General features: G+C 51.8%; 2 protein-coding genes across 4 annotated transcripts in view; one reads left to right on the top strand and one right to left on the bottom strand.

Moving 5' to 3' along the window:
• Nucleotides 1-2458, bottom strand: part of wdr54 (WD repeat domain 54) — a 70103-nt gene extending 67645 nt beyond the window's left edge. For both annotated transcript variants that reach the window (XM_060827974.1, XM_060827983.1), the window contains exon 1: nt 2358-2458. The gene's annotated coding sequence lies outside the window, so the exon portion shown is untranslated. The remainder of the gene's footprint in view (nt 1-2357) is intronic.
• Nucleotides 2459-2491: 33 nt separating this feature from the next.
• Nucleotides 2492-24912, top strand: part of LOC132817489 (uncharacterized protein C2orf81 homolog) — a 33569-nt gene continuing 11148 nt past the window's right edge. For both annotated transcript variants that reach the window (XM_060827959.1, XM_060827951.1), the window contains exons 1-2: nt 2492-2561; nt 17563-17796. In XM_060827959.1, coding sequence (XP_060683942.1) covers nt 17566-17796 — 231 coding nt within the window. In that variant the 5' untranslated portion in view covers nt 2492-2561; nt 17563-17565. The remainder of the gene's footprint in view (nt 2562-17562; nt 17797-24912) is intronic.

The following is a 24912-nucleotide window of genomic DNA, read 5'->3' as shown; positions in this document are numbered from 1 at the left end:
CTGTCTGTCTCTCTGTCTCTGGAAGGGGGTCACTCTCTGGTCTTTCTCCCTGTGTCTGGGGGGGGGGGAAGAAAGGGGTGGGGATGGGTCTCTCTCTGTCTCTAGAAGGGGGTCAGTCTGTCTCTCTCTCTTCCTGTGTCTGGGGGTGGGGGTGGGTCTGTCTCTCTCTCTCTCTGTGTCTCTAGAAGGGGGTCAGTCTCTCCATATCTCTCCATGTGTCTGGGGGTGGGGGTGGGTCTGTCTCTCTCTCTCTAGAAGGGGGTCAGTCTGTCTGTCTCTCTCCCTGTGTCTGGGGGTGGGGGTGGGTCTGTCTCTCTCCCTGTGTCTGGGGGTGGGGGGTGGGTCTGGGTCTGTCTCTCTCCCTGTGTCTGGGGGTGGGGATGGGTCTGTCTCTCTGTCTCTCTCCCTGTGTCTGGGGGTGGGGATGGGTCTGTCTCTCTCCCTGTGTCTGAGGGTGGGTCTGTCTCTCTGTCTCTCTCCCTGTGTCTGGGGGTGGGGATGGGTCTGTCTCTCTGTCTCTCTCCCTGTGTCTGGGGGTGGGGATGGGTCTGTCTCTCTGTCTCTCTCCCTGTGTCTGAGGGTGGGTCTGTCTCTCTGTCTCTCTCCCTGTGTCTGGGGGTGGGGATGGGTCTGTCTCTCTGTCTCTCTCCCTGTGTCTGGGGGTGGGGGTGGGTCTGTCTCTCTCCCTGTGTCTGGGGGTGGGGGTGGGTCTGGGTCTGTCTCTCTGTCTCTCTCCCTGTGTCTGGGGGTGGGGGTGGGTCTGGGTCTGTCTCTCTCCCTGTGTCTGGGGGTGGGGGTGGGTCTGTCTCTCTCCCTGTGTCTGGGGGTGGGGGTGGGTCTGGGTCTGTCTCTCTGTCTCTCTCCCTGTGTCTGGGGGTGGGGGTGGGTCTGGGTCAGTCTGTCTGTCTCTCTCCCTGTGTCTGGGGGTGGGGGTGGGTCTGTCTCTCTCCCTGTGTCTGGGGGGGGGGGGTGGGTCTGGGTCTGTCTCTCTCCCTGTGTCTGGGGGTGGGGATGGGTCTGTCTCTCTGTCTCTCTCCCTGTGTCTGGGGGTGGGGATGGGTCTGTCTCTCTCCCTGTGTCTGAGGGTGGGTCTGTCTCTCTGTCTCTCTCCCTGTGTCTGGGGGTGGGGATGGGTCTGTCTCTCTGTCTCTCTCCCTGTGTCTGGGGGTGGGGGTGGGTCTGTCTCTCTCCCTGTGTCTGGGGGTGGGGGTGGGTCTGGGTCTGTCTCTCTCCCTGTGTCTGGGGGTGGGGGTGGGTCTGGGTCTGTCTCTCTGTCTCTCTCCCTGTGTCTGGGGGTGGGGGTGGGTCTGGGTCTGTCTCTCTGTCTCTCTCCCTGTGTCTGGGGGTGGGGGTGGGTCTGGGTCTGTCTCTCTGTCTCTCTCCCTGTGTCTGGGGGTGGGGGTGGGTCTGTCTCTCTCCCTGTGTCTGGGGGTGGGGATGGGTCTGTCTCTCTGTCTCTCTCCCTGTGTCTGGGGGTGGGGATGGGTCTGTCTCTCTGTCTCTCTCCCTGTGTCTGGGGGTGGGGATGGGTCTGTCTCTCTGTCTCTCTCCCTGTGTCTGGGGGTGGGGGTGGGTCTGTCTCTCTCCCTGTGTCTGGGGGTGGGGGGTGGGTCTGGGTCTGTCTCTCTCCCTGTGTCTGGGGGTGGGGATGGGTCTGTCTCTCTGTCTCTCTCCCTGTGTCTGGGGGTGGGGATGGGTCTGTCTCTCTCCCTGTGTCTGAGGGTGGGTCTGTCTCTCTGTCTCTCTCCCTGTGTCTGGGGGTGGGGATGGGTCTGTCTCTCTGTCTCTCTCCCTGTGTCTGGGGGTGGGGGTGGGTCTGTCTCTCTCCCTGTGTCTGGGGGTGGGGGTGGGTCTGGGTCTGTCTCTCTCCCTGTGTCTGGGGGTGGGGGTGGGTCTGGGTCTGTCTCTCTGTCTCTCTCCCTGTGTCTGGGGGTGGGGGTGGGTCTGGGTCTGTCTCTCTGTCTCTCTCCCTGTGTCTGGGGGTGGGGGTGGGGGTGGGTCTGGGTCTGTCTCTCTGTCTCTCTCCCTGTGTCTGGGGGTGGGGGTGGGTCTGTCTCTCTCCCTGTGTCTGGGGGTGGGGGTGGGTCTGTCTCTCTCCCTGTGTCTGGGGGGGGGGGGTGGGTCTGTCTCTCTCCCTGTGTCTGGGGGTGGGGGTGGGTCTGTCTCTCTCCCTGTGTCTGGGGGGGGGGGTGGGGGTGGAGGGCTGTGGGTGCTGTAAATCAGAGATAAACTGAAGTTGCTCAGCGGCTCTGAGGGAGGGTCGCCCCACCAAAAACGTTAATCTGATTTCTCTCTAATGGCTGAGGTTTTCCGGCGAGGGTGGGTCGGTCACTCGCCCGCCGCCGCCTCTCTCTGACCTGCCTCACGGTCACGGTCACGGTCACGGCGATGCCGATGCTGCTAACGGTGGTAGTTGCTGTGGTGACGGCGGCTCTTCACTGCTCTCCCTCAGGCCGCTGTTTCCATGGCACCGGCCGCCCGGTGACGTCACACGTACACCCGGTCCATCAGCGTCATTGCGTCATTGGGCGGGGCGTTTCCAGGAGACGGCGGCGAGTCAGGTAAACGCTGCACATGTACAGAGAGAGGGGTAAATACCCCAGACAGAGGGGTAAATACTACAGAGGGAGGGGTAAATACCCCAGAGAGAGGGGTAAATACCCCAGACAGAGGGGTAAATACTACAGAGGGAGGGGTAAATACCCCAGAGAGGGGGGTAAATACCCCAGAGAGGGGGGTAAATACTACAGAGGGAGGGGTAAATACCCCAGAGAGAGGGGTAAATACTACAGAGGGAGGGGTAAATACCCCAGAGAGAGGGGTAAATACTACAGAGGGAGGGGTAAATACCCCAGAGAGAGGGGTAAATACCCCAGACAGAGGGGTAAATACTACAGAGGGAGGGGTAAATACCCCAGAGAGAGGGGTAAATACCCCAGACAGAGGGGTAAATACTACAGAGGGAGGGGTAAATACCCCAGAGAGAGGGGTAAATACCCCAGACAGAGGGGTAAATACTACAGAGGGAGGGGTAAATACCCCAGAGAGGGGGGTAAATACCCCAGAGAGGGGGGTAAATACTACAGAGGGAGGGGTAAATACCCCAGAGAGAGGGGTAAATACTACAGAGGGAGGGGTAAATACCCCAGAGAGAGGGGTAAATACCCCAGAGAGAGGGGTAAATACCCCAGACAGAGGGGTAAATACTACAGAGGGAGGGGTAAATACCCCAGAGAGGGGGGTAAATACCCCAGAGAGGGGGGTAAATACTACAGAGGGAGGGGTAAATACCCCAGAGAGAGGGGTAAATACTACAGAGGGAGGGGTAAATACCCCAGAGGGAGGGGTAAATACCTCAGACAGAGGGGTAAATACCCCAGAGAGAGGGGTAAATACTACAGAGGGAGGGGTAAATACCCCAGAGAGGGGGGTAAATACTACAGAGGGAGGGGTAAATACCCCAGAGAGAGGGTAAATTCCTCAGAGGGAGGGGTAAATACCTCAGAGAGAGGGGTAAATACCCCAGACAGAGGGGTAAATACTACAGAGGGAGGGGTAAGTACCCCAGAGAGGGGGAGGGTAAATACCCCAGAGAGAGGGGTAAATACCCCAGAGGGAGGGGCAAGTACCCCAGAGAGAGGGGTAAATACCCCAGAGGGAGGGGCAAGTACCCCAGAGAGAGGGGTAAATACCCCAGAGGGAGGGGCAAGTACCCCTGAGAGAGGGTAAATTCCTCAGAGGGAGGGGTAAATACCTCAGAGAGAGGGGTAAATACCCAAGAGAGAGAATAAATTCCCCAGAGGGAGGGGCAAATACCACAGAGGGATGGGTAGATACCCCACAGAGAGGGGTAAATACCCCAGACAGAGGGTAAATACCCCAGAGGGAGGGGTAAATACCCCAGACAGGGGTAAATACCCTATAGAGAGAGGGGGTAAATACCCCAGAGAGAGGATAAATACCCCAGAGAGAGAGGTTGAATACGACAGAGAGAGGTTAAATACACCAGACAGAGGGGTAAATACCCCAGAGGGATGGGTCGATACCCCAGAGGGATGGGTCGATACCCCAGAGGGAGGGGTAAATACCCCATAGAGAGAGGGGTAAATACCCCATAGAGACGGGGTAAATACCCCATAGAGAGGGGGTAAATACCCTAGAGAGAGGATAAATACCCCAGAGAGAGGGCAAATACCCCAGAGAGAGGGGTAAATATACAAGAGCAAGGGGTAAATACCCCAGAGGGAGGGGTCGATACCCCAGAGGGAGGGGTAAATACCCCATAGAGAGAGGGGTAAATACCCCAGAGAGGGGTAAAACCCCTTAGAGACGGGGTAAATACCCCATAGAGACGGGGTAAATACCCTAGAGAGAGGATAAATACCCCAGAGAGAGGGCAAATACCCCAGAGAGAGGGGTAAATATACAAGAGCAAGGGGTAAATACCCCAGAGGGATGGGTAGATACCCCAGTTGGAGGGGTAAATACCTCAGGGAGGGGAAGATACCCCAGAGGGAGGGGAAGATACCCCAGAGAGAGGGTAAATACCCCACAGAGAGGGGTAAATACCCCAGACAGAGGGGTAAATACCCCATAGAGAGAGGGGTAAATACCCCAGAAAGGGGTAGATATCCCATAGAGTGTAAATACCCTATAGAGAGAGGGTAAATACCCCAGAGAGAGGTTAAATACCCCAGAGAGAGGGTAAATACCCCAGAGTGAGAGGTTAAGTACCCCATATAGGGGTAAACACCCCAGAGAGGGGGAGGGTAAATACCCCCGAGAGAGAGAGGTGTAAATACCCCAGAGAGAGGTGTAAATACCCCAGAGAGAGCGCGAGCGAGGGTAAATACCTCAGAGGGTAAATACCCCAGAGAGTGGGTAAATACCCCAGAGAGTGGGTAAATATCCAAGAGAGGGTAAATACTCCAGAGAGGGGCAAATACTCCAGAGAGAGGGGGTAAGTAATCCTGAGAGGGGGTAAATACCCCAGAGAGAGGGATAGAGGGGGTAAATACCCCAGAGAGAGGTGTAAAAACCCGAGAGAGAGAGCGCGAGGGTAAATACCTCAGATAGAGGGTAAATACCCCAGAGAGTTGGTAATTACCCCAGAGAGGAGTAAATATCCCAGAGAGAGGGTAACTACCCTAGGGAGAGAGGTAAGTAATCCCGAGAGGGGGTAAACACCCCAGAGAAAGGGCTGGAGGGGGTAAATACCCCAGAGGGTAAATACCCCAGATAGAGAGAGGGGAAATACCCCAGAGGGTAAATACCCCAGAGAGAAATGGTAAATACCCCAGAGAGAGGGTAAATACCCCAGAGAGAGGGGGTAGATACCCCAGAGAGAGGGGGTAGATACCCCAGAGAGAGAGGATAGATACCCCAGAGAGAGATAGGATTGATACCCCAGAGAGCGGGTAAATACCCCAGAGAGAGAGAGATAGAGGAATTAAATACCCCAGAGAGATAGAGGGTAAATACACCAGAGAGAGAGGTAGAGGGGGTAAATACCCCAGAGAGGTAGAGGGTAAATACCCCAGAGATAGGGGGTTAATATCCCAGTGAGAGAGAGTAAATACCCCATAGAGACGGTAACTACCCCAGAGATAGAGGAGGTAAATAACCCAGAGAGAGGAGTTAATACCCCAGAGAGCGGGTAAATACCCCAGACAGAGAAAGGTAAATATCCCAGAGAGAGAGAGTGGGTAAATACCCCAGAGAGAGAGGGTAATACACCAGAGAGAGGTAGAGGGGGTAAATACACCAGAGAGATAGAGGGTAAATACCCCAGAGAGGGTAAATACTTAGGGGGGGTTAATATTCCAGTGAGAGAGAAAGAGTAAATACCCCAGAGAGAGACAGATAGTGGGGGTAAATACCCCAGACAGAGAGAGAGAGGGTAAATACCCCAGAGAGAGGTAGTGGGGAAATACCCCAGACAGAGAGGGGGTAAATACCCCAGAGAGAGAGAGAGTAAATACCCAAGAGAGATAGAGGGGGTAAATACTCCAGAGAGAGAGGGTAAATACCCCACAGAGAGAGATGTAAGGTTATAGAGGGTAAATACCCCAAAGATTGAGGGGTAACTACGCCAGAGATAGGGAGAGAGGTTATTTACCAGAGGATAAATAACCTAGAGACAGAAAGAGGTGTGGGTAAATACCCCAGAGATAGAGAGGGGTAAATACCCCAGAGGTAGAGGGGGGTAAATACCCAGAGGTAGAGGGGGGTAAATACCCCAGAGATTGAGGGAGTGAGAGTAAATACCCCATAGATAGAGGATAAATAACCCAGAGAGAAAGAAATGGTGGTAAATACTCCAGAGTTCTGGGGGTAAATACCCCACAGATAGAGGGGTAAATACCACAGAGATAGAGTGAGAGGTGGTAAATACCTCAGAGGATAAATAACCCAGATAGATAGAGATGTGGGGGTAAATACCCCAGTGATACAGAGAGGGGGTAAATGCACTAGAGAGGAAGGAAGTAAATACCCCAGAGATAGAAGATAAATAATCCAGAGAGAGAGAGAAAGAGATAAAGGGATAAATACCTCTGAGAGTGATGGGGGTAAATATCTCAGAGAGAGAGAGAGATAAGGAGATAGACGGTAAATACCCCAGAAAGAGGGAAAGAGGGGAGTATATACCCCAGAGGTAGAGGGGGGAGTAAATACCCCAAAGATATGGAGGCGGGATAGAGATAGAGGGGGAGTAAATACCCCATATAAATAACCCAGAGCGAAAGAGAGAGGGGGTAAATACCTGAGAGAGGGGTAAATACCCAAGAGAGGGGTAAATACTTGAGAACGAAAGGTAAATACCCCAGAGAAAGAAAAGGGTAAATATCCCAGAGAGAGGAGTAAAAAACCCCTTGTAGAGAGAGGGGTAAATACTCCAGACTTAGAGGGTATAAATTCTCCAGATATTGGAGAGAGAAAGGTGAAAAGTCCAGAAATAGAGAGGAATAAAGTACCAATTATAGATGGAGAGTGGTAAATGCCTGTTAAACATGGAATGGGGTAAATACTCCAGAGATAGCAAGGGTTAAATGTCCCAGAGTTACAGAGGAATAAATACACCCAAAGTTAAACAAGGGTGTATCTACTCTTAATAGTGGTGAGGGGTAAGTACCTCAGAGATTGAGAGATGGGAGTAAATACCTCTTACAAATAGAGGGGTAAATACTCTCTTATAGATAGAGGGGTATAAATACAACCAAGGGGGTTAATTACCCCCTTATTGATAGAGAAATGCAATACACTCCCACAGATAAAAAGGGCTAAATATCTCTTAAGAGAGGTAAATGTCCCCAGAGATAGAGGGGTAAGTGCCCTCTTGTAGAGAGAGTGGTAAACACCCCCAGAGCGTGAGGGTGGTGTAAATCCCACAAATAGATAGAGAGGTAACCCCCCCCCCCCCGCAGAAGAGAATAACTAACCCTCAGAGACAGTCACCCAATCCCTGGGATTGTGAGACAGCAGTGCTAACCACTGAGCCACCATGCCATCCATACCCCCTCAGATTGATTGACCGGTCAATGTTTTCAAGTTCATTTGTGAGCCAGCATTAATTCCTGTCTCTGGTTGCCCTTAAGAAGGTGGTGCTGAGTGCCTTCTTGAACCCAGAGAGATAAATAGGTACATACCCCAGAGCTAGAGAGAGATGGTGCAAATACTCCAGAGAGAGAGAGAGAAATTACCCAGTGTAGAGGTATCAATAGCCCAGAGACAGAGGGTGGCCTATGTGCAGAGATAAAAAGCTCAGGTATAGAGAGGTGAATACCCCAGAGATTAGAGAATGGTAAATACCGCAGAGAAAGAGTGGAATAAATACTCTGAGATAAGGATGGGTAAATATCCCAAAGATAGAGACACTGGATAGTTATAAAAATCAGGGTAAAAAATGAGGTCTGCAGATGCTGGAGATCACAGTTGAAAATGTGTTGCTGGTTAAAGCACAGCAGGTCAGGCAGCATCCAAGGAATAGGAAATTTGACGTTTCGGGCATAAGCCCTTCATCATGCATTCCTGATGAAGGGCTTATGCCCGAAACGTCGAATTTCCTATTCCTTGGATGCTGCCTGACCTGCTGTGCTTTAACCAGCAACACATTTTCAACAGTTATAAAAATCACACAACACCAGGTTATAGTCCAACAGGTTTAATTGGAAGCACACTCGCTTTCGGATCGACGCTCCTTCATCAGGTGGTAGTGGAGGGCTCAAATCTAACACACAGAATTTATAGCAAAAATTTACAGTGTGATGTAACTGAAATTATACATTGAAAAATTGATTGATTGTTAAGTCTTTTATCTGTTTGAATACCATGATAGTTTTACTTCTTTCATGTGTAAATCACAAAACCTTTTTTTAAAAGTTGCATTCTCAGGTTAGCTGTTAACAATGGATGATAGCTAGACAAAGATGGTAGCCCCCTGTGTTCTCTGTCTATGCCATGATGTTTAGATTGATTCTAATCTAATAAGTGAGATAACAGAGTTTTACATGAATTCATGCAGTTTTTAAGCAAAGTACAATGTAACCCTGCAAGTACAAATTCACCCCACGGGGTACGATGCCCAACTCATCGACCACCAGTTCCAACGTGCCACAGCAAGGAACCGTAATGACCTCCTCAGGAGACAGACACGTGCTGCAACCGACAGGGTACCCTTCGTTGTTCTGTATTTCCCAGGAACTGAAAAACTATGCCACGTTCTTCATGACCTGCAACACATTATCAACGAGGATGAACACCTCACCAAAACCTTCTCCACAACTTGCCTTTAAACAACCGCCAAACCTCAAACAGATCATTGTTCGTAGCAAGCTGCCCGGCTCTCAGGAAAACACCATACAACCATGTCATGATAGGCACTGCAAGACCATTACGCATGGGGACACCTCCCACCTTGTACATGGTAGGTTCTCATGTGACTCAGCCAACGTTGTCTATCTTATACGTTGCAGGCAAGGATGTCCTGAGGCATGGTACATTGGGGAAACAGAGCAAAGGCTATGACAACGGATGAATGGGCACCGCACAACGATCAACAGACGGGAGTGGTCCTGGACATTCGACCTCGGACTTTTGGGTGACCATCCTCCAAGGCGGACTTCAGGACAGGCAGCAGTAAAAAGTGGCCGTTCAGAGGCTGATAGCTAAGTTCGGTACCCATAGGGAGGGCCTCAACCGGGACCTTGGATTGATGTCACATTACAGGTGATCACCATTGCATTATACACACACACACACACACACACTCTCACTCCAACACACACACACTCACTCCAACACACACACACACACACACACACACTCCTATACACACGTACATGCACACACAGATATGCACACACACAATCACACATGCATTCACTCACAGACTTAAGACACTCTACACTCAGTATATACACACACACACACACACACACACTTTCCCACACTCTTAACCCCCTACCCAGACAGACACGCACACATATATTTTGTGGGATGAATTTGTACTTGCAGGGTTACATTGTACTTTGCTCAAAAACTGCATGCATTCATGTAAGATTCTGAGGTCAAAATCTGCATGAATTCATGTAAAACTCCGTTATCTCACTTTTTAGATTAGAATCAATCTAAACATCATGGCATAGACAGAGAACACAGGGGCCAACACCTTCAACATATTGTCTAGCTATCACCCATTGTTAACAGCTAACCCGAGAATGCAACTTTTAAAAAAGGTTTTGTGATTTACTCATGAAAGAAGTGAAACTTTCATGGTATTCAAACAGATGAAAGACTTAACAATCAAATTTTCAATGTATAATTTCACTTATATCACATTGTAAATTTTTGCTATAAATTCTGTGTGTTAGGATTGAGCCCATGAAATGGTGGGCCACAGGGCAGTGGGGTTGATTGGTGCGGGTGTCCGGAGATGTTCCTTAAAGTGCTTTGCTAGGAGGCGTCCAGTCTCCCCAGTGTAGAGGAGACCACATCAGGAGCAACGGATGTGCAGGTGAAACTTTGATGGATGTGGAAGGCTCCTTTAGGGCCTTGGATGGAGGTGAGAGGGGAGGTGTGGGCACAGGTTTTGCAATTCCTACGGTGGCAGGGGAAGGTGCCAGGATGGGAGGGTCCATTGTTGAGGGGCGTGGACCTGACCAGGTAGTCACGGAGGGAACGATCTTTGCAGATAGGGGTAGGGAGGGAAATATATCCCTGGTGGTGGAGTCCGTTTGGAAGTGGCGGAAATGTCGGCGGATGATGCGGTTAATGCGAAGGATGGTAGGGTGGAAGGGGGTTCTGTCCTTGCTCCGGTTGGAGGGGTGGGGTCTGAGGGCGGAGGTGCGGGATGTGGACGAGATGCGTTGGAGGGCATCTTCAACCACGTGGGAAGGAAAATTGCGAACTTTAAAGAAGGAGGCCATCTGGTGTGTTCTGTGGTGGAACTGGTCCTCCTGGGAGCAGATACAGCGGAAGTGGAGGAATTGGGAATATGGGATAGCATTTTGCAGGAGGTAGGGTGGGAAGAGGCGTAATCCATGTAGCTATGGGAGTCGGTAGGATGGTAAAAAATGTCAGTATTAAGTCGGTCGTCATTGTTGGAGATGGAGAGGTCCAGGAAGTGGAGGGAGGTGTCAGAGGTGTCTATTACTCACTTCTCTCAAGGATATTTACCCTCTCTCCATCTCTGCAGTATGTACCACACTGTTTCTAAATAGAGAGAAATAGAGTGAGAAGAGGGCCAATACAAGAGGGAGAGAAGAGATGGGTAAAATACAAGCGTGAGAGAGAGAGGAGGGGGGCAGTTCTTGGGGGTATAGGCTGGTGTGATGATGGGGCATTGTCAATGAAGTGAGGGGCGGAAAGTGTGTGTATGGCACGCGCATGAATACTCGTAGGGGGCAACACCCACAGACACTGTAACTGGAGAAACTCAGCAGGTCTGGCAACATCTGAAATAAAGAACAGTAAAGCACAGGAACAGGCCCTCAAGACCACAAAATCTGCACCAACGTAGCTCCTTTGTAAATTAAAAACTAAATGCCTCTATGTGGCCTGTATCCTGCTATGCCCAGCCTATTCATATATCTGTCAATATACCTCTTAAACATTGGATCAAATAATGTCTGACATTTCTTTGCTCAAGTCTGCAACCTATTTATATCCTGTTATACCTTCTTTCAATCCATCCTCACTATCTGCAGCCTCCCCCCCCCCCCCACCACCAAGCATTGTGTTATATGCAAACTTACTAATCAGACACCACATTTTCTTCTAAATGATGTATACATCATATAACAGGGATCCAGCACTGATTCATGAAAAACATCACTGCTAATCTCTGACCAAGTTCTGTATTTATCTTACCAACTCACTGTGGATCCCAGGTGACTTCACTTTCTGCATCAGCCTGCCAGGAGGGACCTTGTCAAAGGCCTTACTAAAATCCTTATAGACGATATCCACTACCGTGCTCTCATCAGTCATCTTTGTTAGTTTTTCAAAAATCTCAATCAAGTTTAGGAGACACGACCTTCCCCATAAAAAGCCATGCTACCTATTGCGAATAAGTCCATATTCTTCCAAACGTGAGGAAATCCTATCCTTAAGAATCTTGACCAATAATATCCCTACCACTGATATAAGGCTCGTCAGCCTGTAACTTCAAGATTATCCCTGTCGCCCTTCTTTAAAAAAAGGAACACCATTGGCTAATCTCTAGTCCTCTGGCATCTCTCTTGTGATTTAAAAAATTGCAAATATTTGACACAAAGCCTCAGCAATTTTCTCCCTAGCCTCCTTCAATATTCTGCGACAGATCCCATCAGGTCCTGGAGATGAGTCTACCTTAATGTTTTTCAAAATACCCAACACTTTTTTTATTTTGATATGTCCCAGTATATCTACATACCCCTCTTTAAACTCACCATCCACCAAAGGGGCGGCACTGCTGCCTCACAGCGCCAAGGACCCAGTGCGTGTATGGAATGAGTTGCCAGAGGAAGTAGTGGAGGCTGGTACAATTGCAACATTTAAGAGACAACTGAATAGGTATTTGAATAGCAAGGGTTTAGAGGAATATTGGCCAAGTGCTGGCAAATGGGACTAGATTAGGTTAGGATATCTGGTCAACATGGACGAGTTGGACAGAAGGACAGAAGTTGGACAGATGCTGTACACCTCTATGACTTATAAGTTAAAATCAGCCACCTTAACAACCCTGACTAGAATTGAACCTGTTCAATTCCAGCCTCGGGCGACCGTCTGTGTGGAGTTTGCACATTCTCCCCGTGTTTGCGTGGGTTTCCCCCGGGTGCTCCGGTTTCCTCCCACAATCCAAAGATGTGCAGGTCAGGTGAATTGGTCATGCTAAATTGCCCGTAGTGTTCAGGGATGTCTAGGTTACATATATTAGTCAGGGGAAATGTAAGGGAATGGGTCTGGCTGAGAGGTTCTTCGGAGGGTTGGTGTGGACTTGTTGGGCCTAAGGACCTATTTCCACACGAGAGATTCTATGATTTTACCTCAGAGTACAATGGGATCTTGATCAGATGGGCCAATGGGCTGAGGAATGACTGTTGGAGTTTAATTTAAATCAATGTGAGGTACTGTGTTTTCAAATGGCAAATCAGAGCAGGACTTATACACTTAATGGGAAGGTCCAAGGGAGTCTTTCTGAACAAAGGGACCTTGGAGTACAGGTTCACAGTTCCTTGAAAGTGGAGTCGCAGGTAGATAGGATAGTGAAGAAGGCATTTGGTATGCTTTCCTTTATTGTTTAGAGCATTGAGTATAGGAGTTGGGAGGTCATGTTGCAGCTGTACAGCACATTGGTTCGGCCACTTTTGGAATATTGTGGGTTGTTCTGGTCTCCCTGCTATAGGAAGGATGTTGTGAAACTTGAAAGGGTTCAGAAAAGATTTATAAGGATGTTGCCAGGGTTGGAGGATTTGAACTCTCTGGAGAAGCTAAATCGGCTAGGAGCATTGGAGGCTGGGGGGAGTGACCTTACAGAGATTTATAACATCTTGAGGGGCATAGAAAGTGTAAATAGATAAGGTTTTTTTTCCCTGGGATGGGAAAATCCAGAACTAGAGGGCATAGGTTTAGGGTGAGAGGAGAAAAATTTAAAAGGGACCTAAGGGGCAACTTTTTCACACAGAGGGTGATGTGTGTATGGAATGAGCTGCCAGAGGAAGTGGTACAATTGCAACATTTAAAAGGCATCTGAATGGGTATATGAATAAGAAGGGTTTAGAGGAATATGGGCCAAGTGCTGGCAAATGGGATTAGATTAGGTTAGAATATCTGGTCGGCATGCACGAGTTGGACAGAAGTTGGACAGATGCTGTACACCTCTATGACTCTCTAAGTTAAAATCAACCACCTTAACAACCCTGGCTGAAAATAACAAATGCTGGAGATCACAGCGGGTCAGACAGCATCCGTGGAGAAAGAGCAAGCTAACATTTCAAATCGAGATGACTCTTCACCAGAGCTAAGTGGGCAGCATTTATAGTATATTTGATATGCTATGTTTTTGCTGTAATTGGGGGGGGTGGGGTTGCGGAGTGTGGCAGTGGTAGCTGTAGAATGCTGGTAGAGTAAAGATGTTGATAGTTCTGATTAAGTGATCGGAATGTGAGAATGGCAGAACACTAGTGTGTGGAAGTGCCAGACTGGAAAGAGAAGACAGTCCCACTGGGTTGGTGGGGAGCGGAGAGAGGACATGGTGACAAAGTAAAGCTAAAAGAATGGGAAGAAATGGGAGTGGGTTCACAACCTGAAGGTGTTGAACTCAGTATTAAGTCCAGAAGGCTGTAAAGTGCCTAGTCTGAAGATGAGATATTGTTTCTCCAGTTTGCACTATGATTCACTGGAACACTGCAGCATGCTGAGGACAGACAAGTGGGCATGTGAGCAGGACACTATGTTAAAATGACCAGCTACAAGAAGGTCAGGGTCCTAGTTGCACACAGACCAGAAGTGTTCTGCAAAGCCATCACCCAGTCTGTGTTTGGTTGCTCCAATGTAGAGTAGGCCACATTGGGTACAGCGAATACAATACATAAGATTAGAGGAGGTTCAGGTGAAACGCTGCTTCACCTGGAAAGACTGTTTAGGCCCTTGCAACAGGGATGAGGTGAAGGGGCAGGTGAGTTGGGAAGGAGACCGGTGGCATTGGTGATTGTGGAATGGACTCAGGTGTCCCAGAGAGAATGATCCCTTCAAATGCGGACAGGGGGAGTGTGGGGAAAATGTGTTTGGTTGTGGCGGAATGCTGGAGCTGTCTGAAATGGTGGAGAATGATCTTTTGAATGTGGAGGCTGGTGGGGTGAACAGTGAGGACAAGGGGTACCTGATCACGCTGTTGTGAGTGATGGGAAGGGGCAAAGAGTCCTACAGCATGGAGACAGAGACTTTGGCCAATCTGGTCCATGCCAACCAAAATATCCAACCACACTAACCTCATTTCCCTGCACTTGGCCCATATCCTTCTAATCCATGTATTTGTCTTTTAAATGTTGTTAATGTACCCACCTCGACCACTTCCACTAGCAGCTCATTCCATGTGCGTACCACCCTCTGTGTAAAAACAATGCCCCTAAGGTTCACTTTTATTCTTTTCTCTAACCTTAGACCGATGCCCTATATTCTGTGATTCCCAACCTCGGGAAAAAGACTGAGTGGATTCACTCTATCCATGCCTCTCATGATCTTATTCGTCTCTATAAGGTCCCTCCTCAGTTTCCTATGCTGTAAAGATAAAAGTCCTAACTTGTCCAACCTCTCCACTTAACTCAGACTATTGAGTCCTGGCAACATCCTTGAAAATTTCTTATGCATCCTTTCCAGTTTAATAACATCCTTCTTATAACAAGGTTGTCAAGGGCAGCCTCACCAATGTCCTGTATAACTGTATCCTAACTTCCCAACTTCTATACTCAATGCCCTGACTGATGAAGGCCAGTGTGTCAAAAGCCTTCTTCACTGCCCTGGCTACATGTAACTCCATTTGCAGAGAATTGTGAACCTGAACTCCATGGTCCCTCTGTTCCACTACACTACCTGTCTGTTCTTCCTCTTAGCCTTACTGAGCTTAGTCTCTAACATCTCAGTCGTTTCATTTGCTGACCTACTGCTCTGGTTCCCATCCCCCCACCAAAGCAGTTTAAACCCTTCTGAGTGACATGAGCAAAGTTAACTTGAAAGAAAGCAGAGTTAACTTGAAACATTAAACATTAACTCTGCTTTCTTCCCACAGATACTGCCAGAGCTGCTGAGTTTCTCCAGCAATTTCTGTTTTTGTTTGAAATGTTCAGCATCCGCAGTTCTTTGGTTTGTAGGGACAACACCCAGTGGAAAGGAGGGGGCGCTTCCTGGGAGGCTGGTGGAGAAGAGTGAGCCAATACCAGTGAAAAGAAGGAACAATACTAGGTGGGGAGAGTGGGATCGTACTCCATTGGCAAATTTGGGGGGCGAAGGTGAATGAGAGTATGAAATTGTAGTATATGGCCTGCATGTTGGTTCAGGTTTCTGCTGGTGTTACGAGTACAGTAACAATGAGGTTGATTTGAATCTGAATGAGAATATGAGCAATTTCCTGGAAGAGAGGGGCAGAGAGTTGAGTAATACTTGATGACTGCCAGAGGAAGTAGTAGATGCAAGCACAGTTACTGCCTTAAAAATACATTTGACCAGGTACATGAATAGGAAAGGTTCAGAGTGATATGGAACAAATGCAGGCAAATGGGACTAGTTTAGTTTATGAAACTTGGTCAACATGGAAGAGTTGGACTGAAGAGTCATACAGCTTGGAAACAGACCCTACGACAGTGGACAATACCTGAGGTAGAGAGAAGGTGATACTCTGGAGGGAGGCAATACCTGGGGTAGAGAGAGGCTCTGCAGTGACACAAGGACAGCAAGCTAAACCAAATCAGCCTCATTGTTATTGGATTCATAACACCAGTAGAAACCTGAACCAACATGCAGCTGCAAAGAACAGTAACCTGCCATATACTACAATTTCATTCATTTTTAATACAGACCCCACGCCCCACACTGACTTGAATAAGATGCTTTGACCAGTTTGCTCATCCACCCTGCAAACCTTCCCTGAGGGGAATTGTGGATCTACCTACAGCAAGTGGACTGCTGCAGTTCAAGAAGGCAGCTCATCACCACCTTCTCAAGGGCAACTAGGGTTGGGCAATAAATGCTGGCCTAGTCAACAACCACCATGTCCCACAATTGCTTATAAAAAAAAAGCTCTCATTCACATAAATGACAAAGACATCAAAGGGAAATTGGCAAACAGGGAAGATACATGTAATGTTAGCTTTTATTTTAAGGGCAAGGCGTATAAAAATGTAGTTTTGCTCAAGTGATAGAAAGCACTAGAGTCAAACAGCATGGGTACAGGTCCTTTGGTCCAACTCATCCATACCAATCAGGTTTCCTAAACTGAAGTATTTGCCTATTCTTGTACCTATGCAAATGTCTTTTAAACAATGTAATTGTTCCTGAATCCATCATTCCCTCTGGCACTTTGTTCCACATACTCACCACCCTCTGCCTAAAAAGGTTGCCCCTACCCCTTCAGGTCTTGTTAAATCTTGCCACTCTCATCTTAAACCTATACTGTCTCGTTTTGGACTCACCGTTGGAATACTGTGAACTGTTTAGGATCCCATATTTAAGGAATGGTATACTAGCATTAGAGGCAGCCCAGAGAAGGTTCACTAGACTAATGTCACATATGGAGGGACTGTCAGAGTAGAAAGGTTTCCCCTTGTGGGACAGTCTAGGAGCAGAGGGTGTACTCTCAGAATAAGGAGTCACACAATGAAGACAGCAGAATTTCTTCTCTCAGAGGGGGAGTGAATCTGTGGAGTTCCTTGTTGCAGAGGGCTGTTGAAGCGCAGTCGTTAAACATATTCAAGGCTGAGATGCAGGTAATTCTGGGATAACGCTTGTTTCGTCAGTGCGATTTGCCTATAACTTTGCCGAAGAACTAGAGAACAGTATTTTGGAGAATGCTTACCTCTGTTTGCAATAGTGTGGTTCCAGAAGGGATTGGTTCACGAGCTTCGTTGTGTGTAGCCTCTAATGTCAGCTGCCAACAGAGCAGCTTTCTGCGAGAGGTACTGTACAGAGAGCAGCTTTCTGAGATTTTTTAAAATGTACTATGTTAAATTTACTTCTGTTTTGTTAATAAATATAATTGGAACCTTCATTCAGGCTGTGCTATACTTTGTGTTAGACTTTTGGGTGATTTTTGAGCGATCATGAGGGTTTTCTTTTGGTGGTCTGCCCCTAACCTCACTTTTCCCATGGGGCGCATTATTTCTATTCAGTGAGGTTTTGCTGGAACACAACAATGGTGTTATAGGAGAACTACCTGCATATGGGATATTTATCAGTAAAGTAATCAAGGTTATTGGGGAAAAGCAGGATCTGAGCATCAGATCTCACTGAATAAATGGAAAAGTCAATGTGTGTGGACATTGAAGCATTCTTAGAGGTTTTTAATCAACTTTTTTTTTCTTTCAAACAAAGGGAATGATGTCACGTTCTGCGGCACAGAGGTCTCGGCTAGAGAAAGGCCGGACCGTGTCAGCAGCTGTGAGCACTCCAGCGTCTGTGGTAGAAATCATACCTGGTCGCTTCACGGAAAATGACTGGCTCTCTATGGTTAGCACTGAAGATGCAGAATGTCAAATTGGGGACATCATCGATGACATTGTGAATCAAGTATTGGATGGTTGTTACAGAGTATACATTGAAAAACAGGTAAGGCTGATGGAGGCTAGGTGAGCGTGGGTCACGGTGTTAATGTGCCGAATGGATAGTCCCTGTGGGATAATCTGCGAGGTGCAGGATGGTGTTAAGGGACTTGGTGGTATAGAAGGGGGTGTGGCGGTGATAGTGATTTGATGTTTGGGAGAACCCAGTGACTTTCAAACTAATGGAGGATGGTCCCAATGTTTGGCTGGGGCGTGAGGGTATTTGCAGTGCCTGTCTTGGGAGAGGGGATGGTTAAAGTGCGTGTCGATGAAGTGGGGCTAGTCGCATTGGACAGAGGAGACTGTCGCAGTGTCTGTCCGGGGAGTGAGGATGGTCACAGTGTCTGTCCGGGGAGTGAGGATGGTCACAGTGTCTGTCTGGGGAGAGGGGGATGGTCGCAGTGTGTGTCTGGAGAGAGGGGGATGGTCACAGTGTCTGTCTGGGGAGAGGGGATGGTCACAGTGTCTGTCTGGGGAGAGGGGATGGTCGCAGTGTCTGTCTAGGGATGCGACCAACACCCTCTCCCCAGACAGACATGACCATCGTCCCCCTCTCTCTGCAAACATTCCCAAACCCCAGACAGATGGTGCGACCAACGTCAGTGTCTGGAGAGTGGGGATGGTCACAGTGTCTGTCTGGGGAGAGAGGGATGGTCACAGTGTCTGTCTGGGGAGAGAGGGATGGTCACAGTGTCTGTCTGGGGAGAGGGGATAGTCGCAGTGTCTGTCTGGGGGAGGGGATGGTCACAGTGTCTGTCTGGGGAGAGGGGGATGGTCACAGTGTCTGTGTGGGGAGAGGGGGATAGTCACAGTGTCTGTCTGGGGAGAGAGGGATGGTCACAGTGTCTGTCTGGGGAGAGGGGATAGTCGCAGTGTGTGTCTGGGGGAGGGGATGGTCACAGTGTCTGTCTGGGGGAGGGGATGGTCACAGTGTCTGTCTGGGGAGAGGGGGATAGTCACAGTGTCTGTCTGGGGAGAGAGGGATGGTCACAGTGTCTGTCTGGGGAGAGGGGATAGTCGCAGTGTGTGTCTGGGGGAGGGGATGGTCACAGTGTCTGTCTGGGGAGAGGGGGATGGTCACAGTGTCTGTCTGGGGAGAGGGGGATGGTCACAGTGTCTGTCTGGGGGAGGGGATGGTCACAGTGTCTGTCTGGGGAGGGGATGGTCACAGTGTCTGTCTGGGGAGAGGGGGATGGTCGCAGTGTGTGTCTGGGGGAGGGGATGGTCACAGTGTGTGTCTGGGGGAGGGGATGGTCACAGTGTGTGTCTGGGGAGAGGGGGATGGTCACAGTGTGTGTCTGGGGGAGGGGATGGTCACAGTGTCTGTCTAGGGAGAGGGGGATGGTCGCAGTGTCTGGGAAGAGGGGATGGTCGCAGTGTCTGGGGATAGGGGGATGGTCGCAGTGTCTGGGGAGAGGGGGATGGTCGCAGTGTCTGGGGAGAGGGGGATGGTCGCAGTGTCTGGGAAGAGGGGGATGGTCGCAGTGTCTGGAGAGAGGGGATGGTCGCAGTGTCTGGGAAGAGGGGATGGTCGCAGTGTCTGGGGATAGGGGGATGGCCGCAGTGTCTGGGGATAGGGGGATGGTCGCAGTGTCTGGGGAGAGGGGGATGGTCGCAGTGTCTGGGGAGAGGGGATGGTCACAGTGTCTGGGGATAGGGGGATGGTCGCAGTGTCTGGGGATAGGGGGATGGTCGCAGTGTCTGGAGAGAGGGGATGGTCGCAGTGTCTGGGGAGAGGGGATGGTCGCAGTGTCTGGAGAGAGGGGATGGTCGCAGTGTCTGGGGAGAGGGGATGGTCACAGTGTCTGGGGATAGGGGGATGGTCGCAGTGTCTGGGGATAGGGGGATGGTCGCAGTGTCTGGATAGGGGGATGGTCGCAGTGTCTGGAGAGAGGGGATGGTCGCAGTGTCTGGGAAGAGGGGATGGTCGCAGTGTCTGGGGATAGGGGGATGGTCGCAGTGTCTGGGGAGAGGGGGATGGTCGCAGTGTCTGGGGAGAGGGGGATGGTCGCAGTGTCTGGGAAGAGGGGGATGGTCGCAGTGTCTGGAGAGAGGGGATGGTCGCAGTGTCTGGGAAGAGGGGATGGTCGCAGTGTCTGGGGATAGGGGAATGGCCGCAGTGTCTGGGGATAGGGGGATGGTCGCAGTGTCTGGGGAGAGGGGGATGGTCGCAGTGTCTGGGGAGAGGGGGATGGTCGCAGTGTCTGGGGAGAGGGGGATGGTCGCAGTGTCTGACTGGAGAGAGGGGATGGTCGCAGTGTCTGGGGATGGGGAATGGTCGCAGTATCTGGGGAGAGGGGATGGATGCGACCAACACCCTCTCCCCAGACAGACATGACCATCGTCCCCCTCTCTCTGCAAACATTCCCAATCCCCAGACAGATGGTGCGACCAACGTCAGTGTCTGGAGAGTGGGGATGGTCACAGTGTCTGTCTGGGGAGAGGGGGATGGTCACAGTGTCTGTCTGGGGAGAGAGGGGATGGTCACAGTGTCTGTCTGGGGGAGGGGATGGTCACAGTGTCTGGGGATGGGGGATGGGCACAGTGTCTGACTGGAGAGAGGGGATGGTCGCAGTGTCTGGAGAGAGGGGATGGTCGCAGTGTCTGGGGAGAGGGGATGGTCACAGTGTCTGGGGATAGGGGGATGGTCTCAGTGTCTGGGGATGGGGGATGGTCGCAGTGTCTGGATAGGGGGATGGTCGCAGTGTCTGGAGAGAGGGGATGGTCGCAGTGTCTGGGGAGAGGGGATGGTCGCAGTGTCTGGAGAGAGGGGATGGTCGCAGTGTCTGGGGAGAGGGGATGGTCACAGTGTCTGGGGATAGGGGGATGGTCGCAGTGTCTGGGGATAGGGGGATGGTCGCAGTGTCTGGAGAGAGGGGATGGTCGCAGTGTCTGGGAAGAGGGGATGGTCGCAGTGTCTGGGGATAGGGGGATGGTCGCAGTGTCTGGGGAGAGGGGGATGGTCGCAGTATCTGAGGAGAGGGGATGTTCGCAGTGTCTGGGATTAAGGGGATGGTCGCAGTATCTGGGGAGAGGGGATGGATGCGACCAACACCCTCTCCCCAGACAGACATGACCATCGTCCCCCTCTCTCTGCAAACATTCCCAATCCCCAGACAGATGGTGCGACCAACGTCAGTGTCTGGAGAGTGGGGATGGTCACAGTGTCTGTCTGGGGAGAGGGGGATGGTCACAGTGTCTGTCTGGGGAGAGGGGGATGGTCACAGTGTCTGTCTGGGGGAGGGGATGGTCACAGTGTCTGGGGATGGGGGATGGGCACAGTGTCTGACTGGAGAGAGGGGATGGTCGCAGTGTCTGGGGAGAGGGGATGGTCGCAGTGTCTGGAGAGAGGGGATGGTCGCAGTGTCTGGGGATAGGGGATGGTCACAGTGTCTGGGGATAGGGGGATGGTCGCAGTGTCTGGGGATAGGGGGATGGTCGCAGTGTCTGGAGAGAGGGGATGGTCGCAGTGTCTGGGGAGAGGGGATGGTCGCAGTGTCTGGGGATAGGGGGATGGTCGCAGTGTCTGGATAGGGGGATGGTCGCAGTGTCTGGAGAGAGGGGATGGTCGCAGTGTCTGGATAGGGGGATGGTCGCAGTGTCTGGAGAGAGGGGATGGTCGCAGTGTCTGGATAGGGGGATGGTCGCAGTGTCTGGAGAGAGGGGATGGTCGCAGTGTCTGGGAAGAGGGGATGGTCGCAGTGTCTGGGAAGAGGGGATGGTCGCAGTGTCTGGGGAGAGGGGATGGTCGCAGTGTCTGGGGATAGGGGGATGGTCGCAGTGTCTGGGGATGGGAGATGGTCGCAGTATCTGAGGAGAGGGGATGTTCGCAGTGTCTGGGATTAAGGGGATGGTCGCAGTATCTGGGGAGAGGGGATGGTCACAGTGTCTGGGGATAGTGGGATGGTCGCAGTGTCTGGATAGGGGGATGGTCGCAGTGTCTGGAGAGAGGGGGATGGTCGCAGTGTCTGTCTGGGGAGAGGGGATGGTCGCAGTGTCTGTCTAGGGATGCGACCAACACCCTCTCCCCAGACAGACATGACCATCGTCCCCCTCTCTCTGCAAACATTCCCAATCCCCAGACAGATGGTGCGACCAACGTCAGTGTCTGGAGAGTGGGGATGGTCACAGTGTCTGTCTGGGGAGAGGGGGATAGTCACAGTGTCTGTCTGGGGAGAGAGGGATGGTCACAGTGTCTGTCTGGGGAGAGGGGATAGTCGCAGTGTCTGTCTGGGGAGAGAGGGATGGTCACAGTGTCTGTCTGGGGAGAGAGGGATGGTCACAGTGTCTGGGGAGAGGGGGATGGTCACAGTGTCTGTCTGGGGAGAGGGGGATGGTCACAGTGTCTGTCTGGGGGAGGGGATGGTCACAGTGTGTGTCTGGGGGAGGGGATGGTCACAGTGTCTGTCTGGGGGAGGGGATGGTCACAGTGTGTGTCTGGGGGAGGGGATGGTCACAGTGTCTGTCTGGGGAGAGGGGGATGGTCGCAGTGTGTGTCTGGGGGAGGGTGATGGTCACAGTGTGTGTCTGGGGGAGGGGATGGTCGCAGTGTGTGTCTGGGGGAGGGGATGGTCACAGTGTCTGTCTGGGGGAGGGGATGGTCACAGTGTCTGTCTGGGGAGAGGGGGATGGTCGCAGTGTGTGTCTGGGGGAGGGGATGGTCACAGTGTCTGTCTGGGGGAGGGGATGGTCACAGTGTCTGTCTGGGGAGAGGGGGATGGTCGCAGTGTGTGTCTGGAGAGAAGGTGATGATGGCCGTGTCTATCTGGGGAGAGGGCGTTGGTCGCACTGTCTGTCTGGGGATTGGCAATGTTTGCAGTGTCTGTCTAGAGAGAGGGGGATGATGCCCGTTTCTGTCTGGGGAGAGGGCGTTGTTCACAGCATCTGTCTTGGGATTGGGAATGTTCGCAGTGTCTGTCTGGAGAGCGGGGGGATAGTCGCAGTGTCTGTCTGGAGAGCGGGGGCTAGTCGCAGTGTCTGTCTGGAGAGAGGGGGATGGTCGCAGTGTCTGTCTGGGGGAGGGGATGGTCACAGTGTCTGTCTGGAGAGCGGGGGATAGTCACAGTGTCTGGGGATGGGGGAATGGTCGCTGTGTCTGTCTGAGGAGTGAGGATGGTCGCAGTGTCTGGACAGAGGGGATGGTTGCAGTGTCTGGGGATAGGGGATGGTCTCAGTTTCTGGGGATAGGGGCATGGTCGTAGTGTCTATCTGGGAATAGGGGGATGGTCGCAGTGTCTGACTGGGGAGAGGGGATGGTCGCTGTGTCTGCCTGAAGAGTGAGGATGGTCGCATTGTCTGGACAGAGGGGATGGTCGCAGTGTCTGGGAATAGGGGATGGTCGCAGTATCTGAGGAGAGGGGATGGTCGCAGTGTCTGAGGATAGGGGGATGGTCGCAGTGCCTGTCTGGGGAGAGGGGATGGTCGCTGTGTCTGTGAGGAGTGAGGATGGTCGCAGTGTCTGGGAATAGGGGATGGTTGCAGTGTCTGGGGAGAGGGGATGGTCGCAGTGTCTGACTGGGGAGAGGGGATGGTCGCAGTGTCTGACTGGGGAGAGGGGATGGTCGCTGTGTCTGCCTGAAGAGTGAGGATGGTCGCATTGTCTGGACAGAGGGGATGGTCGCAGTGTCTGGGAATAGGGGATGGTCGCAGTATCTGAGGAGAGTGGATGGTCGCAGTGTCTGGGGATAGGGGGATGGTCGCAGTGTCTGGAGAGAGGGGATGGTCGCAGTGTCTGTGAGGAGTGACGATGGTCGCAGTGTCTGGTGATGGGGGATGGTCGCAATGTCTGGGGATAGGGGGATGGTCGCAGTGTCTGGAGAGAGGGGATGGTCGCAGTGTCTGGAGAGAGGGGATGATCGCAGTGTCTGGGGAGAGGGGATGGTCGCAGTGTCTAGGGAGAGGGGGATGGTCGCAGTGTCTGGGGATAGGGGGATGGTCGCAGTGTCTGGAGAGAGGGGATGGTCGCAGTGTCTGGGGATAGGGGGATGGTCGCAGTGTCTGGAGAGAGGGGATGGTCGCAGTGTCTGGGGATAGGGGGATGGTCGCAGTGTCTGGGGATAGGGGGGTGGTCGCAGTGTCTGGGGATAGGGGGATGGTCGCAGTGTCTGGAGAGAGGGGATGGTCGCTGTGTCTGGGGAGAGGGGGATGGTCACAGTGTCTGGGGATAGGGGGATGGCCGCAGTGTCTCGGGATAGGGGGATGGCCGCAGTGTCTCAGGATAGGGGGATGGTCGCAGTGTCTGGGGATAGGGGGATGGTCGCAGTGTCTGGGGATAGGGGGATGGTCGCAGTGTCTGCGGATAGGGGGATGGTCGCAGTGTCTGGGGATAGGGGGATGGTCGCAGTGTCTGGGGATAGGGGGATGGTCGCAGTGTCTGGGGAGAGGGGGATGGTCGCAGTTTCTGGGGATAGGGGGATGATCGCAGTGTCTGGGGAGAGGGGGATGGTCGCAGGGTCTGGGGAGAGGGGATGGTCGCAGTGTCTGGAGAGAGGGGATGGTCGCAGTGTCTGGGGAGAGGGGGATGGTCGCAGTGTCTGGGGATAGGGGGATGGTCGCAGTGTCTGGGGATAGCGGGATGGTCGCAGTGTCTGGGGATAGGGGGATGGTCGCAGTGTCTGGGGATAGGGGGATGGTCGCAGTGTCTGACTGGGGAGGGGGATGGTCATAGTGTCTGTCTGAGGAGTGAGGATGGTCGCAGTGTCTGGGGATGGGGGATGGTCACAGTGTCTGTCAGGAGAGAGGATGGTCGCAGTGTCTGTCTGGGGAGAGGGGATGTTCGCACTGTCTATCTGGGGAGTGAGGATGGTCACAGTGTCTGGGGAGAGAGGATGGTCGCAGTATCTGTCTGGGGAGAGGAAATGGTCACAGTGTCTGTCTGGGGTGTGAGGCTAGTCGCAGTGTCTGTCTGGGGAGAGGGGATGGTCGCAATGTCTGGGGATGGGGGATGGTTGCAGTATCTATCTGGGGAGAGGGGAGAAGGGGATGGTCTCAGTGTCTGTCAAGGGAGAGGGAATGGTCACAGTGTCTGTCTAGGGAGAGGGAATGGTCACAGTGTCTGTCTAGGGAGAGGGAATGGTCACAGTGTCTGCCTGGGGTGTGAGGATGGTCACAGTGTCTGTCTGGG

Source organism: Hemiscyllium ocellatum, chromosome 1, assembly GCF_020745735.1.
Source record: "Hemiscyllium ocellatum isolate sHemOce1 chromosome 1, sHemOce1.pat.X.cur, whole genome shotgun sequence".
Lineage (NCBI taxonomy): Eukaryota > Metazoa > Chordata > Chondrichthyes > Orectolobiformes > Hemiscylliidae > Hemiscyllium > Hemiscyllium ocellatum.
Note: the sequence above shows the minus strand (reverse complement) of the source record. Positions and strands in the feature narration are given on the sequence as shown.